Source organism: Podarcis melisellensis, assembly GCF_964234715.1.
Source record: "Podarcis melisellensis genome assembly, chromosome: 1".
Classification (NCBI taxonomy): Eukaryota; Metazoa; Chordata; class Lepidosauria; order Squamata; family Lacertidae; genus Podarcis; species Podarcis melisellensis.
The window spans coordinates 9,882,837-9,900,678 of record NC_138528.1 but is presented as its reverse complement, the minus strand read 5'-3'; the positions used below and the strand labels follow the sequence as shown (position 1 = coordinate 9,900,678).

General features: G+C 46.1%; 1 protein-coding gene across 1 annotated transcript in view; it reads right to left on the bottom strand.

Annotated features, from left to right (window-relative positions):
* The window catches only part of RHOJ (ras homolog family member J), a 54,286-nt gene extending 45,361 nt beyond the window's left edge, over nucleotides 1–8,925 (bottom strand). The window contains exon 1 of the mRNA XM_081915762.1: nucleotides 8,057–8,925. Within this exon, the coding sequence (XP_081771888.1) occupies nucleotides 8,057–8,219 (163 nt within the window). The 5' untranslated portion in view covers nucleotides 8,220–8,925. The remainder of the gene's footprint in view (nucleotides 1–8,056) is intronic.
* Nucleotides 8,926–17,842: the final 8,917 nt, after the last annotated feature.

Sequence of the window (17,842 nt, the reverse complement as noted above, 5' to 3'; positions counted from 1 at the left end):
CCCCCTTCTGTGAATCTTCCGACTCACTGGACAGACTCATGGAATCTCTTGCCCCACTGTCTTCCTCACCTACACTGCCCTCGGATTGTTCCCCTTCGCTCTCCGCTTCCTCCTTCCCCTGTGCCTCCACTCCTGAACCCCTGACAGATGCGTTTTAAAAAAACACCAACCACAGACAAAGTGTGCTTTTGTTTCATTCCATTTGTGAATCACTTCTCATAAAATACCTCAAAGGGATTTCGCAATGAAAACATCGCTAATGAAAGGAATTGCTGAATTTAATAGATAATAATATAAAAAACAGTTATAACCATTAAAAACACTTTTAAAATGTAAAACCAATTAAAAACACTTCGCTACGTAAAAACGATTTCAAATCCAATACAGAGTGGGATAAAGATCTCTGCTTAAAGATGAAAAGAGCTATGTACCTGCCTCATTTGTAGAGGAAGTTCCCCCCCCTTTTTTAAAAAAAAACCATTTAAAAAATATCCTTTTAAAGGATACAAATGAAAGGAACTAACATATGGAGACCATAACAACTACTAGCAAATCCAAACTACAGAAATTCAGCCAGCCCTCCCAGGTATTCAAGTATGTAGTTATAGGTAGCAGCTGACTTCTTCTTTATTTTTGGGGTAGAGTATCGTTTACCCGTCAAATATATTGATTTACCATTTTTTTAATAAAAAAAACCAGAGTTGCCACGACTTTTTAGAAAACTAGAGGCAGTTTTATAAGCCCCCCACCATTTGCCCCCGGGAGATCTTGCAAAAGACATGCACACATTTATATATACATGGACGTAAATAGCGAGGGCAACTTCAGTGTCAATGGACCATTTTCATTGTGTTATTTTTGTCACATTCCCCAAAGGACAAACATTTTCTGAGGCTTTATTAATATCCACAAATTCCCCCTGCTTTGCAATACAGCTGCTGCTGTCCAAGCAAAACGGGGAAAATAAAGCCAACATTCTGAGAGCTCCTTTCGGGGCTTCGCCAGGGATTTTAATAGAAAACATGCCCCCCCCTTCTTCTTTTTTTAAAATAGCAGGAGTTTGGAAGTTTCCTGAAATTAAATCCTCGAGCAATGACCCCTCCTCCATATTTGCTGTGTCCTGGCAGGCGTGTTTCAAGCAGTCTGCTGCACAAATCACAATTCTTTACAAATTACCAATTCTGCTCATTTTTTCGCCTTGGCTTTTGACACTTGGTGTGTATATTAAGGGCTCGCCCTACTCTTCTCATTGATGATCATTTTAAACTGATTTTAAAATCAAATTCAATTCAACTCAGAACAGGATGTTCAGGTCAGGAGGTCAGGGGAAGGGACCTGATTGACAGACTTCAATCTCTGCCTTCAATCATATCAATTGCTGCTTCAACTCTCTCTTATATATGCTGTGTTTTAATGCTCTTCTTGCATTCGGCATTTTAATTGTGCATTTCCATGTTAATGTACTTTGGCCACCTCATGAGAAGAGAAGACTCCCTGGAAAACACCCTGATGTTGGGAAAGATGGAGGGCACAAGGAGAAGGGGACGACAGAGGACGAAATGGTTGGACAATGTTCTCGAAGCTACCAGCATGAGTTTGACCAAACTGCGGGCAGTGGAAGACAGGAGTGCCTGGCGTGCTCTGGTCCATGGGGTCACGAAGAGTCGGACACGACTAAACGACTAAACAACAACAACTCTGCTACGTAAAGGAACTTCCTGGCTCAAGTTAGGGAGGATATTAATAAACAATATAGCATCTCCTGCCACCCTGAACATTCCCACAATCCTAAACATGCTATATCTTTCTATTTTGAAGTTTCAAGACTTCATTGTCCAGGGAGACGGCAGGAAGTGTTTCTATTTACCTTCCCCTGACAATGTCTGGCGTAATGAAAGTCTTTGTTGGCATCCCAAGACTCTGATCAGTTTCTCAAACACCCTGGATTTCCTTCAAAGTTGCACTGAGTGACTCTTGGGTTATTATTAGGAAACTCGTTGTTTAGTCTTATCAAACACATTGTCTACCGTTTTTTGTTTGATGGGATGTGCATTAGATAAGTTGCATAGGCAACATAGTTTGAGCATATTGCACTGATCCTGGACTGAATCCACTGGCTGCCAGTTAGTTTCCATGCAAAGTGCTGGTTTTGACCTGTAAAGCCTTAAACTGCTCAGGACCACAATCCCTCAAGGATGCCTCCCCTCCCTCATATGAACTGACCCAGACCCTGAAATCACCATCTGATGCCCTGTTTCGTGTGCCTCCTCCACAAGAGGTCCGGAGGGTGGCCTTTTCCGTGGTGGCTCCCTGCTTGTGGAATGCTCTCTCCAAAGAATCTTGCCTGCTGCCTTCATTATACACCTTTAGGCACAAGGCAAAAAACCAACAACCTTCAACCAGCTGTTTGTCTGATTAATACCTGATACGTTTTAAATGAGTTTTGGGAGGGGGTGGAGAGGAGGCGGGGTTAATGGTTTAATGCTTTTTTATTATGGTATATTGTAGGTTTTTTAATCTTGTATTTTTATGTTGTGAACTGCACTGAGATCTATGGAAGAAGGGGATCAGGCCAAAGCTACTTCCTGCTGTCTGTCCTGAATCTTCCAACACTCAGCATCAATGCATGACCACACCATTGTTGTACTATTAGGGAGAAAGGGAGAATCGTAGAGGGACCCCAGGGGTCATCTAGTCCAACCCCCTGCAATGCAGGAATCTCAGCTAAAGCATCCACGACAGATGGCCAGCCAACCTCTGCTTGAAAACCTCCAAGGGAGGAGAGTCTGTCACTTCCTGACGGAGTTTGTTCCACTGTCAAACAGCTCTTTCTGCCGGAAAGCTCTTCCTGATGTTTAGTCGGAATCTCCTTTCGTGTAACTTGAAGCCATGGGTTCGAGTCCTACCTTCCAGAGCAGGAGAAACCAAGCTTGCACCTTCTTCCATGTGACAGCCCTTAAGATATTTGAAGAGGGCTATCCCATCTCCTCTCAGTCTCCTCTTTTCCAGGCTAAACCTACCCAGCTCCTTCAACTGTTCCTCATCAGGCTTGGTTTCCTGACCCTTGATCATCTCGGTCGCCCTCCTCTGCACACCTTCCAGCTTGTCAATATCCTTCTTAAATTGGGGCACCCATACCTGGACATGGTATTCCTGGTGTGGTCTGACCAAGGTTCTGCAATGTCCTTTTTCATGTGAGGGCAAGCGGAGCTATATACAGTGCTTGTAAAGCAAAAGGCAGATCCTGACACGCAGAACGTCCACTGTAATGCAGGGTGCACAATGGGTGGTTAATCCAGCAGATGGATAAAGAGGCCCTCCGCATGTTCCGCGCCGCATTTTACACATGACACGGGAGGAGCACTTATTCCCATAGTCTACGGTGTGTAAAGTCCACATGTCAGAATGCTATGCAAATTGGCCCGGACTTTGCCGCTGCGTGCCAAACGCTGACTCATGCTGGCAGATGCTCAGCACCGGCTCACAGCTGGGAACCAAAACAGCCAAGACTTTTCATGGCTCTGAAATAGCCATGTGAGAATGCCTTTATTGATTTCAATGCGATTCATACAGGCACAATATTTCAGCTGTTCCTCCCTGCTCTATATATGTGGGGGGAAAACAGCTTCAAGTCACTTCGTACCAAAGTCACGGCTTTCTGCTTTTGCAACCACAAAGCTCTCTCTCTCTCTTAATTAATTAATTCTTAATTAAGTAATTAATTAATCTTCCACTCAGTGCCAAAACAGGCTCTAAGTGGTTTACAAAATATAAAACCCTGTTACATGAAGATTAAGGTATAAACAGCCATAATGAAAACACTCAATAAAATTGTTCCCGTTGAAATGTTAAAATGTAAACACCCATAATTCAAATACAGCATTTCAAACAAGAGAGATTAAGGGAATGTCTATGTAAGCAAGTACTATGGAAACAAACCACGTATGTTTAGCATTTTCAGTCCGTGCTAATAGGATAATGACATCTAGGTTATTTGCCCAGATCTGGCCGGCAAACAAGAGGTTTCTCCACCCCCAAGTCTAGTACAATGGTACCTCGGGTTAAGTACTTAATTCGTTCTGGAGGTCTGTTCTTAACCTGAAACTGTTCTTAACCTGAAGCACCACTTTAGCTCATGGAGCCTCCTGCTGCCGCTGTGCCGCAGGAGCACGATTTCTGTTCTCATCCTGAAGCAAAGTTCTTAACCCGAGGTAATATTTCTGGGTTAGCGGAGTCTATAACCTGAAGCATATGTAACCCGAGGTAAAGTAAAGGTAAAGGGACCCCTGACCATTAGGTCCAGTCATGGCCGACTCTGGGGTTGCGGCGCTCATCTCACTTTACTGGCTGAGGGAGCCGGCGTACAGTCCTAGACTGATCTGATCGCCAAGTCCTAGACTCTGATCGGCAAGTCCTGATCGGCAAGTCCTAGACTCTGTGGTTTAACCCACAGCGCCACCCGCATCCCAGGTGTAACCCGAAGTACCACTGTAATATAGAGGGCTTGAACTCTGCATTGCATTAAGGCTTGCCCCACTTTATCCCACAACTTTCCCCCTTCCACTCTGCCCTCGCCATCATGACTGCCATCCAGTTTAATGGTCCCCTGCAATCTTAGGGCCAAACTAGATATGAAGGGAGGTCACATGGAACACAAGTTTCCCCATTCATAGGCAGAGAGAAGCGAGTGGAGGGGACCCAAACTTTGCACAAATGGAGCATTGGAGAGTGTTGCCTTATGTCAGTAGGCACTGCAGCAATAAGCCTTCCCCCCGCCCGCCACCTCCCATCCAATTCATTTCCAGTCCTTTCCAGTCCTGGGCAGCACAGTTTTAGAAGGATATTGACAAACGAAAAACTGGGCAGAAGAGAGCAAGGAAGATGATGACGGGTCTGGAAACCAACAAGTATTATTAGTATTAGTATTAGTATTAGTATTAGTATTAGTATTAGTATTAGTACTATTTATATCCTGCCTTTCTGCCAAGTTCAGGATTCAAGGTGGCTTGCACCATTTGAATGCAACAGTCACCAAAATGACACATAAATGGCCACCATGATTCGAACTCAGCTCTCCCTTGTCCTAGCCTAGCACTCTTAGTACCTCCTCTGTGCTAGCTCTGTATTGCTTCCGCATGTTAGCCGAATGTCAGAAGCATCAGCTCCTGCAAAATGTGAAACTCTGGAATGCTCCAGACGCTTAACTCTGAGCTAATAATAATAATAATAATAATAATAATAATAATAATAATAATAATACAAGCCTATTCAGACTGGGCCAGGAAGGATCTCCTGCTGCCCCCTAAAATTCTGTTTGGAGGCAAGATCTGACGGTTGTGATGTATGACTCATTCGCCACAAGGGAGAGGGAAAGGATGAGTTTGACAGAGAACACAAGTGCGTTTTAGATCTTCAAATGCTCGAAGTGTACAAATGGAAATTGATTCAGGAACAACAAAAAGCAACCACCACCCACCCAGACTAGAGCTGTTTCTGACCTATGGGGTAGGTTGGGGGTCTCTGAATTTCAAACTCAATCGATTTACTCTCTTGTGGAAGAAAGTGATATCTGCTTGCGGAGATAGAGGATTGTCGCTTTTGTTATTAAACTAATATCCCTCCTTTTCCTCCAAGGAGCTTGAGGTTTGGATTTGGATTTGATATCCCGCCTTTCACTCCCTTTAAGGAGTCTCAAAGCTGCTAACATTCTCCTTTCCCTTCCTCCCCCACAACAAACACTCTGTGAGGTGAGTGGGGCTGAGAGACTTCAAAGAAGTGTGACTGGCCCAAGGTCACCCAGCAGCTGCATGTGAGTGGTTCTCTCCCTCCTCAGTTAATCCTAACAACATCCCTGTGAGGTAGGCTAGACTGGGAGGCAATGATGGGACTGAGGTGAGCTTCATGACTGAGTCAGGATTTGAAATCAAGTCCTGATCCAACACTCTCACCACTGCTCCACCCTGCTCTATATGATTTTCCAACTCCAGGGTGGGATCCCGCTAACTCCTCCTAGTGCAATGGGGCTTTCTTCCCCTCTTCACCCACCACACGTCCCTGAGTCCCCAAAATTGGCTCAGAACCCCCCAAACAGCACATGGGGCTTGTTCCATCCAGCAAAATGAAAAACTGGTACAGTCATACCTTGGGTTGTGAATGTGATCCGTGTGGAAGGCACGTTTGCAACCCTCAGTGCCGCATCTGCACACACACGCAACGTGATTCGGCGCTTCTGTGCATGCGCAAAGCGTTATTTAGTGGGTTTGCGCATGCGCGAGTGCCAATACCCAGAAGTAGCCCGTTCCTGTACTTCCGGGTTTGGCGCAGTATGTAACCTGAAAATGCGCAACCCGCCGCGTTCGCAACCTGAGGTATGACTGTACTGATTTGATGGTTGCCATAGTGCGATGTTGATTTCCCCCTCTAAATTATTTTATTCCTTTTAAAGAAAGGTGTGCAGGACTCACACGCCCGATTGTCTATCGAGGAGGCCGTTTCAGATCTCAGCACTTATTTATTTACATTTTCCACCCTTTCCCCAAAATGGCCCTCACCATGGGTGGGGGAAACTGTGGCCCCTCTGACCTGGTTGGACTTCCTCTCCCATCTCTCCCAGCCAAGATTGCCAGCACTCACTGATGATGGGAGTTGTAGTCTGGTGACCTCTGGAAGGTTGCAGGTTCCCCATCCCTGCTCTCGCACTTCTCCCTCCACAGATTTCAACTTCAAAAAATTTGAATTATTTTAAAAATTCCACCTCCCTCAAAACAAAACCCCCAACCCCCCAAAAACTGTGCATTTTTTATGTACACTTCCCCCAATTTTTGGGCCAGAGAGCTTGTACTGCAAAATTTGGGGAAGTGCAAATTTCGAAGAACGCCGGTGTCTATGGTTTGCATATTGTGAATTTTGTGTGAATCGGGTAATTTTGTCTTTAAATGCTAACTGAACTGCATTTATCCCTCATTCCTTCACAGGCCTAGTACTCAGTGAGATGACACACCTATCCCTGGGCTGTCTCACTGCAAGTGGAAACTCAGGTGGCTAAATTCTCCTCCTTAGCAATAAATAAATAAATAAATAAATAAATAAATAAATAAATCCCTGCATGTAGAAATCTAGCACATCAGGGGTTTCTGTCTTGAAGAAACATCTAGTGTGCATCCTAATTCAGATGATGGCTTGGTGTTCATACAAAAGGGTAACCAGTCTTACTGGGAGGGGATTGGCGCGTTTGTGTGTCACTCTGCTCCTGATCCAGTAAACAAATGCGTGGGCCTGTAGCCCAATCAGAACACTCGCCAGGCTAGGCAGAGGAGGAGCTTCTATCTCCCTGGCAACCATCCTCCACAGCTTGGCCCTGTGACCTCACAATTTAGACACTGCGACTCTGCTGGGGAGTTCTCATCCAATACAGAGATCCCCATTTATTTATATTTTTTGGAAGAGATGGAAACTCCAGAGGTGAATTATGGGGTGTGGGGTGGGAATTATGGGACTGGAGAATGAGCACATTTGCAATAACCACAACATGCCATTAGAACAAAAGGAAAGTAGAATATTTGAGCCAACCAACAGAACGAGACAATGAACAGAGGTGACAGACTCTGAACAGTTCCACCTCAGGTGTGGAGTTCTATCTCTCCCCACCCTCAAAAAAAACCCAATCTCTGCGCTGGTACAGAAATGAGCGCACAGAAGGAGAGTAGCCGTGATCTGCTCCTTTGTTGCTTCGTACGCAGAACATCTTTGCAGAAGGGAGGATACAAAATGAAGGAACACCCCCCCCCCCAAAAAAAATCTGAAGCCACCCAGAATCTGAATCGGTACTGTCCTGAATTCTGCCACCCAACTTTACCTTCTCATCCCATGTAACGTAGAAGCAGTACTTTTTTTTTAAGGAAATCATAAAAGTGCCGTTACTCACCATTAAGCCACATTTTTAACATTGGGGGGAGGGAGAAAGGTGCTGGTACTGAGTGCCCCTGAGTACCCCCAGAACCCCCCCCACTGTGATATAAGTCTCTGCTCAGGTCAGGAGAAACAAGTGTGCTCTTACCTGCGTAGTGGTCAAACACCGTAGGAACGTATTCTTCCGGAAAAGCATCGTTGGCGTAGCTCATCAGTAGGCAGGTCTTGCCCACGGCGCCATCCCCGACCACTACACATTTAAGCATCTTCTTCACGCTGCCGTCCGTGTGTTCTCCCTCTTTGCTGCTCATCCTGGCTGTTTGTTTTTATCTACCTGCCCGCTTCCCCCAGAATCTCAGGCATACATGGAAGCAGCAAGGTCCCTGCTCCAAAAAGCCTTCTTTCCTGAGGTAGTCTCTGTAGTCCTTTCCCACCTTTTGTTTTCTTTTCGAAGTAGAGGGCCTTCACGAAATCATAACGCCGAATCCCAAGCTTGTCCCGGCCCGAACTTTCTCAAGCCGAGAAGAAAACCACGCGGGGGAAGAATAAATAAGACAATAATAGGGGCACGAGCGTGTGGGGAGCCCGAGTCAGGAAACCTTCATCTTGGATGCAGAAGGACTTTGGTTAAAAATAGACGCTGTCTGAGGAACAGAGTGCCTCCTTCTCTTCGTTGCTCCAGCCTGGAAAATCTGGGATTTGTGCTAAGCCCACCCCACTGGCCATCGCATTCCCAAGCGGAGAAGGGAAGCTGGAGGGGTTTAATGGACGGTTTTCATTTTCACGCAAGCCCTTTATTTCCCCCAGCTTGCTGTATGTCAGGAAATCATGAGTTTCCTGCCGAATTCCATATTAGGATGAGTGGGGCTCGTGAAGGGCTGCGAACAATAGGAGCTCTGTGTGTGTTTGTACTTTGCAGGAACTCTGCCAGGATGTGTAGGAAGAAAAGTGCTAGAGGTCTCAGCGCAGGATGAAGTTCGGAGGCCTCCTGCTCTGGGGAGACTGGCCTGAACGCTGCCATGACTCCAGAGGTGACATCGTAAAAAGGCAGTTCTGTAACTCGGGGGCTTTCGGCTCTGTGCCCCCTCGCAAGGAGTCGCCAGCAGCAGCAGCAGCAGGCAAATATAAAAGGATCATCTGGGATAGAGATCTACATACAGATGATGCCAAAGGAGTTAGCTTTGAGCTGACCCCTCCATGTGAGGCACAACTGATAGCATCTGGGACAAGTTAAGAAAGGTCGTGGTCCTTTCAGGGCACCACTTTTGGCATTTCAAATCAGATAGGCTGCTTCTGTTTAGACGCAGGAGTGCAAGTATCTGCTGGCCAATCAGAATCTGCTGGCTAGAAAGGACCCAACTGGGTTTTCTCCTCCCTAACAGGCATTATTATTGGCTGAATGTGCTCTGCTGTGTTAGGCTGCAAGTGCAGAGGCTGGCAGAAGCTGCCACGGTGCCCTCGCCAGCCTGTGAAGAAGCTGGCATTTGCTTGTTGCTGACCATCTCGAAACCGTGGTGGGGTGGCTGAAGCACTGGGAAATTGGGGTTCGAATCCCCAGTCACCCATGAAGCCCATTGGATAACTTTAGGCCTGTCACTCTCTCTCGGCTCTAACCTACATCACAGGGTTGTGGTGAGGATAAAATGGGGATAATAATAATAATAATAATAATAATAATAATAATAATAATAATAATAATTCCATAGGCAGGGAAACGAAACACAACCGTCAATAATACAGTGGTACCTGTGGATGCGAATGGGATCCGTTCCAGAGCCCCGTTCGCATCCTGAGTAGAACACAACCTGCATCTGTGGGTGCACAGGTCGCGATTCGCTGCTTCTGCACATGCACGTGACGTCATTTTGAGTGTCTGCGCATGTGCAAGTGGTGAAACCCGGGACGGCCGCTGCGGGTTGCGAATGTGCATGCTGCACGGATCACGTTCGCAACCCAAGCGTCCACTGTACATTCATTTGTAAAAAAGGAATATACAACGGGATAGACAGGTCCAAAGTGTTGGTACATATATGATTTGGGAATAGTTTTTTGTCCTTGTTTTTTCTTCTTTAGGTATATAAACTTTGTATACATGCTGAAAATTATATTATAATAAGCCTTGTAATGTAATATGATAATGTTTACCGGTGTAACGTAATAAATTACGTTAATAAATAAATAAAACTTAAAAAAAAAGAGAAGTGAAGGGGGTCAGAAATGTTAAGAGTCAATTAGGGTTTTTTTGAATGTAGGGTGAGGAATTGACTTTCTTGAGGCCCAAACAGCCTATGGCATTCAAAGTGGAAGGAATGGCTGGCTAGATGGAACACTCTTGTTAGAGAATGAAGATATACCGGCACATTTCTTTTGCAGCTCCCACTTGTTATAAACCAGGTGCAGGGAGCCTGAGGAAGGCATCTGTGTTTTGCTAGACTCCAACTCCCATCATCCTCTGCTCTTGCCAAGCTGGCTGGGGCTGTTGGGAATTGGAGTCCAACTTTATCTAGAGGACCACTCCCCTCCCTCGCCCGTTCCATACCCCTGTTATAAATAGTGAAATGGGCCTAAAAGGGATGGATGCCAAAGACACAAGTCCCATTAATAAAATTGTGCGCATGCGCGTGAATGTTTGACCTGCGCTAACAATGTTGCTATTCTTATTGCTATCGAGGCAGAAAGAAAATAGCCTCAACGAACGTTCTTAAAATATGCTGCTTTCTTCTGCAGCTTAATCTTGGCTATATCCAGGCTTGAGCCTTTGAGCTTTGCTGCTAATCTGTCCACCCACCCACAAAGAAATCTCTGTGCTTTCCTCTTCTGCTGGAATCTGAAATTCCCCCCCCCCATCAGTCCTACATCAAGTCTTAAAGTCAAAAGTGTAGCACCAGCCCCCCAGTGGGTGAGACCTGCACCCCCAATAGCAGTCTCTTTCCCTCCTCCCACACTTTAAAGCACGACCTGAATATTGTTTTTCAAAGGGCACAATTACACCAAACCTTCCTTTTGCTGTTCTCATAGCAATCTTGGATTAAAGTATCGTGCGCACCCCAAAACTACAGTTCCCAGGATTCTTTTTTGGGGGTGAGGGGTAGCCACATGGCAATTAAACCATTTGCAGTTGAGCCATGCCCCAGTCTTGAACACTTTCAATTCAGGTGATCCTTTTCCAGTCTAGGCTCCACCCCTGATGTGCAGCTGATCTCTTAGCGGTGATAAGATCTGCGCTGGTTTAGGAGCTGATGGGAATTGTAGTTCCAAACATCTGGAGGATGTCAGGTTGGCAAAGGCGGTATATGGGACATTTATGCAAGTACACCTTCTGCATCCCTGTTGAAACATGGTGGAGGACGGTGTGCATCCTAAAACACCTTCATCAGTCAGCAGTGCATGAGACTCTTAATTTCAGGGTTGTGGGTTCGAGCACCACGTTGGGCAATAGATTCCTGGGCTGCAAGGGGTTGGAGGAGATGACCCTTGTGGTCCCTTCCAATGCTACAGTTCCATGATTCTATGAATGCTTTGGTCATTATCTGAATGCATGTAAAATAACAACAACAACAACAACAACAACAACAATACCCTGCCTTTTTGGCCGGGCCTCTCTAGCCACTCTGGGTGGCTCCCAACATAATATTAAAAAGAAAATCAAATATTAAAAACTTCCCTAAACAGGGTTGTTTTCAGATGTCTTCTAAAAGTCAGATAGTTGTTTATTGCCTTGACATCTGATGGGAGGGCATTCCGCAGGGCAGGCACCACTACCGAGAAGGCCTTCTGCCTGGTTCCCTGCAACCTCACTTCTTGCAGTGAGAGAACTGCCAGAAGGCACTCGGAGCTGGACCTCAGTGTCTGGGCAGAGCTATGGGGATGGAGACACTCCTTCAGGCAGGAGGCCGTTTTATGGCTTTAGAGGTCAGCACCAACACTTTGAATTGTGCTTGGAAACATACTGGGAGCCGATGTTGGTCTTTCAGGACCAGTGTTATGTGGTCTTGGCAGCTACTCCCAGTCACCAGTCTAGGTAAAGGGACCCCTGACAGTTAAGTCAGTGGACCGGCCCCCTGCTGAAAAGGTTTGCTGACCCCTGGTTGAAAACAAACACAAAGAACTAAAACAAACATACTGGGAGCCAAGGTAGGTCTTTCAAGACTGGTGTTATGTGGTCTTGGCGGCCGCTCCCAGTCACCAGTCTAGCTGTCGCATTCTGGATTAGTTGTAGTTTCCGAGTCACCTTCAAACGTAGCCCCACATAGAGCGCATTGCAGTAGTCCAAGTGAGAGATAACTAGAGCATGCACTACTCTGGCAAGACAGTCTGCGGGCAGGTAGGGTCTCAGCCTGTGTACCAGATGGAGCTGGTAGACAGCTGCCCTGGACACAGAATTGACCTGCGCCTCCATGGACAGCGGTGAGTCCAGAATGACTCCCAGGCTGCGGACCTTCACCGCCTTCACTGGTTCTGATTTAAAAAAGAGTTAGAGAGCTGGGTATCATCTGTATACTGATGAACACCCAGCCCAACCCCCCTGATAATCTCTCCCAGCGGCTTCATGTAGATGTTGAAAAGCATGGGGAAGAGGCGGAACCCTGAGGAACCCCACAAGTGAGGGCCCAGGGTCTGAACACTCATCCCCCCCCCCACTTTCTGGACATGACCCAGGAGGAAGGAGCGGAACCACTGTATAAGAGTGTCCCCTGTGCCCCCTTGCATCTTGCATTTCAACTGGAGTTCTTCCTCTTTGTGAAGTTTCTCTACTTCAAACTATCCCTCCCAAACTGTATCTGCAGTGCGTTGTTCCGTCCTGACTCCTGAACTCTGTTCCTCCATCTCCAAAATCGTGGGGAAAACATTGCACTGTGGTGGAACATTCTGATGACTTATTTTCTCAAGGCTCCTGTCATCATTTTTACAAGGGAATGGGAGAGAAAGAGAGGGGAAAAAACCTCCCTTAAAACTCCATCCACTGGCAAACAATGCTCCGTAGTCATCAAGAATCTCTGTGTCACCAGGATCGACGTGCCTGTTCTTGGGTAATCTGCCTACGCGTGATCTGAGGAACATTCTTCAAACAAGCCAGAATCCTTCCGCTGTAGGCCAGAGAAGGCTTTTGTCACAACACAAGCGGGGTCTCTCAAAGGAAGGTTAATCCCCAATCCGTCAGGACCCCAGAGTCCAGGAGACAGCGGGAAGGATGGCGGAGAAATTCGATTCCGCCTGCATCGCATGACAAATTCACCTAATTCGCTGCTTCCTCAATAATATGCAAACCGAAACACAGCCATCCTTCAATGTTCACACTTCTCTGAATGTTGCAGTGCCGTAATCTGTACAAAAACCCATATGCCGAGGGTAAAATGGGCATATAAATGAGCAGAAGTCATACAAAAACTGCATTATGTTCAGGGAAACGGCTTTGCCAAAAGGGGTGTGTTAGGCGATATTGCAAAAATGTTTAGAGTGGGACAGATTTGCATTGAAATGTTGATTAATTTTCATGAGGACCTAGTAATTCTGAAGTGGAAACGTGGAGAACTGTACTGAAGGTTTTTTGTTTTGGTTTTTTCCAAAGAGAAATTGAGAGAAGCTGACATTCACAGCTTTGCCCATGACAGTTAAGCAGGAGATGGAGTTGGAGGCTACAGGACTACCAAGTAAGAAGTGGATCACAGTTCCTGGCTTCGATGTTAGTGATCTGAGACTGGCTAGCAGGAACCCACTGAAACAACTCTTGAGGCCTATAGAAGGGGAGCCAGGCACCTTCTCCTTGGTCCAAGGAATTGATCGCCTCCCACAGCACCTTGCCAGTCCAGCAGAGCAGGGAGCACATCAACTTTGAAGCCATAAGACATAGGAGACGTGTCTTTAAGTCTAGGAGTGATGGACTAGAAGCACTGACTGAAAAGGGCTTTGTTCACTTCTAACCTTTGTCAGAGTAAGTTGCCACCCAGGCTGCCTTGATCTGTTGCCTCTTCAGCAAGACCAGGGGTGCATTCAGAGACAAACCTTTTTGCATACTTTCCCCCGTTTCTACCACACATGATTTTCCATTTCAACGTCCTGCAAAAAATAAAAAAATAACGATTCAGGCAATTACACTTTCCCCTATAACATATTGCACCTTATATTTTCTCTAAACTAAAGAGTCTCAAATGCTTATGTCAGAACGTAAGGAGAGCACTCCTGGATCAGACCAAAGGCCCAATCCAGCCCACCATCCTGTTCTCACTGTTGTCTACCATACAGATGGCATTTATAAGTGGTCCACGTTTCACAAATGCCATCTGCAACTCCTCAAAAGATTCCATCAACGGTGCCTCTGAAAATTTTTACACATCACTTGGGAAGACAGGCGAACTAATATCAGTGTACTGGAAGAAGCAAAGATCACCAGTGTTGAAGCAATGATTCTTCAACATCAACTTTGTTGGACTGGTCATGTTGTGTGGATGCCTGATTATTGTCTTCAATCTATTCCAAACTCAAAAATGGAAAGTGTAATGCTGGTGGTCAACAAAAGAGGTTCAAAGTCAAAATTTTAAAAATGAAGTATAAACACCAACAATTGGGAAACACTTGCCTGTGAGCGCTCCAATTGGAGAACAGCTTTTACCAAAGGTGTCATGGACTTTGAAGACACTTGAACTCAGGACGAAAAGGAGAAACGTGCTAAGAGGAAGGCACACTTGGCAAACCCTCACCGTGATCAACTCCCACCTGGAAACCAATGTCCCCACTGTGGAAGGACGTGCAGATCCAGAATTGGCCTCCACAGTCACTTATGGACTCACTGTTAAGACCGCGTTTATGGAAGACAATCTTACTCGGCTATGAGTGATCGTCAAAGAAAACCATACAGATGTCTACAGGATGTATGCAAGCAAGACCTGAGCACATCTAATGCTAATAATGATAATAATAATAATAATAATAATAATAATAATAATAATAATAATAATTTTTATTTATATCCCGCCCTCCCCAGTCGAAGCCGGGCTCAGGGCGGCTAACAACAATAAAACAGTACAAAAGTACAGCACAAAAACACTCTAAAATCATTCATTATAAAATTAATTAAATTCAAGCTACTGGCCACCATTGGGCCAGAGCTCTGCGAAGGTTGCCAAGGGAGGGAGTCAGGCTGCACCCTGGCCAAAGGCCTGGCGGAACAGCTCTGTCTTGCAGGCCCTGCAGAAAGATGTCAAGTCCCGCAGGGCCCTAGTCTCTTGTGACAGAGTGTTCCACCAGATCGGGGCCACAGCCGAAAAAGCCCTGGCTCTAGTTGAGGCCAGCCTAACTTCTCTGTGGCCTGGGACCTTCAAGATGTTTTTATCTGAAGACCGTAAGTTTCTCTGTGGGGCATACCAGGAGAGGCGGTCCCGTAGGTAGCTCACCTTTGAAGAAGGGCCAGAGCTCAGTGGCAGGAGACATGGCTGGGTGTTCTGTTATCCCTGGTAAAGGTGTCATGGAGGTGGGGGAACTGCTGAAAATCTCTTCACAGCATTTAAAGAGACAGGTATCCCTTTCTCTGCAGCTGATCCGTCTCACAACAGAAGGATTCTAAGCTGACGCCCCCAGCCTTGAAAAGCTAAGTGTAACGAAGCGGTGGACCAAGAAGCAATATATTGCATCATTATTATTATTTGGAGTCCCTCCACCGAAAATGACATCGTCTTGTAGCTTGCTGGGTTGACCCTCATCTTTAAAGTATGCTATTTCCCCCCAAAGGCAAATATTGCATAATGTGAATTGCAAAATGATTGCTAGCTAACTTGCGATGGGGTGTGTGTGGATGTGTGTGTGAGAGCCAGTGGGGAGGAAAGGGGAGCCCGGCGCATTAATGCGCAGTTATTTCTGTATATACTGACCGTGAAGAGTGTCGAGTTACTCGCTCACGGAATACAGCTGTTGCGCCTGGAGCAGAGCAGAATCGACGTTTCCAGCTGCTTCGTTCATCGCTTCACAGTTTTAATTTTAGTTTTCCACAGCAGATGTGATGACACATCGGGAGTTCTGAGTTCATGCAACGACTTGTGGGAATGTCCGTGTTCTTGGATTCCCAGCAGAGCCATTGCTTTTCCCTTAGGTCTTCCTTCTGCCTCCCTCCTTCTTCCCCCCCTTCGCTCCACTGCCTTCTTGAAAGCGTTTTCCTGCAGTGTCTGTAACACTCGTCCTGGGGATCTCCTTGCCGACAAACACCATATTCCTAGGCAGCTGGCTAGCAAAGGGTCCCCCATGACGGATACCATTTTCAGAAAGAACTGCAGCTCAGTGGAAGAACACGTAATTTGCATTCTGGTGGTCCCAGGATCAACCTGTGTTATCTTCAGGTAGAATTAGGAGATCCCCCAGTCTGAACCCTTGGGGCATGCGTGAGGAAAATAATAATCCCTTGGGGGTTCAGTATGGAGACGCCTACCAAATTCCTAATTAGTCAGCCTTTATTCAGTGATGCACTAATTAATGGTGACTGGGAGTGGCCGACGGGACCACATAACACCGGTCCTGAGAGATCTGCATTGGCTCCCAGTACGTTTCTGAGCACAATTCAAAGTGTTGGTGCTGACCTTTAAAGCCCTAAACGGCCTCAGTCCTGTATACCTGAAGGAGCGTCTCCACCCCCATTGCTCAGCCCGGACACTGAGGTCCAGCTCTGAGGGCCTTCTGGTGGTTCCCTCACTGTGAGAAGCAAAGCTACAGGGAACCAGGCAGAGGGCCTTCTTGGTGGTGGCACCTGCGCTGTGGAATGCCCTCCCACCAGATGTCAAGGAGATAAACAACTACAGTGGTACCTCGGTTTAAGAACAGTCCGGTTTAAGAACGATTTGGTTTACCAACTCCCCAAAACCGGAAATAGTGTCTTGGTTTGAGAATTTTACCTCAGTCTAAGAATGGAATCCAAACGGTGGAATGGCACCAGCGGTGGGAGGCCTCATTAGGGAAAGCGCACCTCGGTTTAAGAACAGTTTCGGTTTAAGAACGGACTTCCGGAACAGATTAAGTTTGTAAACCGAGGTACCACTGTATCTGACTTTTAGAATACATCTGAAGGCAGCCCTGTTTAGGGAAGTTTTTAATGTTTGATGTTTTATTCTGTTTTTAGTGTTCTGTTGGGAGCCACACAGAGTGGCTGGGGAAACGGAGCCGGATGGGCGGGGTATAAATTGGCTGGGTTGCCCCAACCACTCTGGGCAGCTTCCAACACACATTAAAATAATAATGGAACATCAAACATTAATAGTAGCAATCAGACCCTGTATAAAAAGTCACAATAACTTTAAAATAAACAACACATATTAAATAAAGCAATACTCAATAATCCATTAGGATCCAATACTAAACAGTAAAATCAAACATCAGAAATAATAATCCAACAGTTTTCACTTATCAATTACAATAAAGGATTATTAATCTATAAAATAGCAGCAGATCACAATGCATAAAAAGGTAAAGGTAAAGGACCCCTGACAGTTAAGTCCAGTCGCAAACGACTCTGGGGTTGCGGCGCTCATCTCGCTTTACAGGCTGAGGGAGCCGATGTTTGTCCACAGACAGTTTTTCCGGGTCATGTGGACAGCATGACTAAGCTGCTTCTGGCGAACCAGAGCAGCACACAGAAACGCTATTTACCTTCCCACCGGAGTGGTACCTATTTATCTACTTGCACTTTGACGTGCTTTTGAACTGCTAGGTTGGCAGGAGCTGGGACAAGGGAATGGAAGCTCACCCTGTCACGGGGAGTCGAACCGCCATGTAAAAGGGTCAAACTGAACAACAAGGACACACAGCTTACAAAATTATTTTTAAAATTATTTTTAAAAGCTATCCCTGAACTCCTCTCTTCCCGCTGCTATTGCTGTTCTCAAAGTCATGGTCTGGGAAAGGCTCTCAGGGCTGGAATGTGGGGCAAGGCAGGTGGGAAAGCTATTACAGTGGT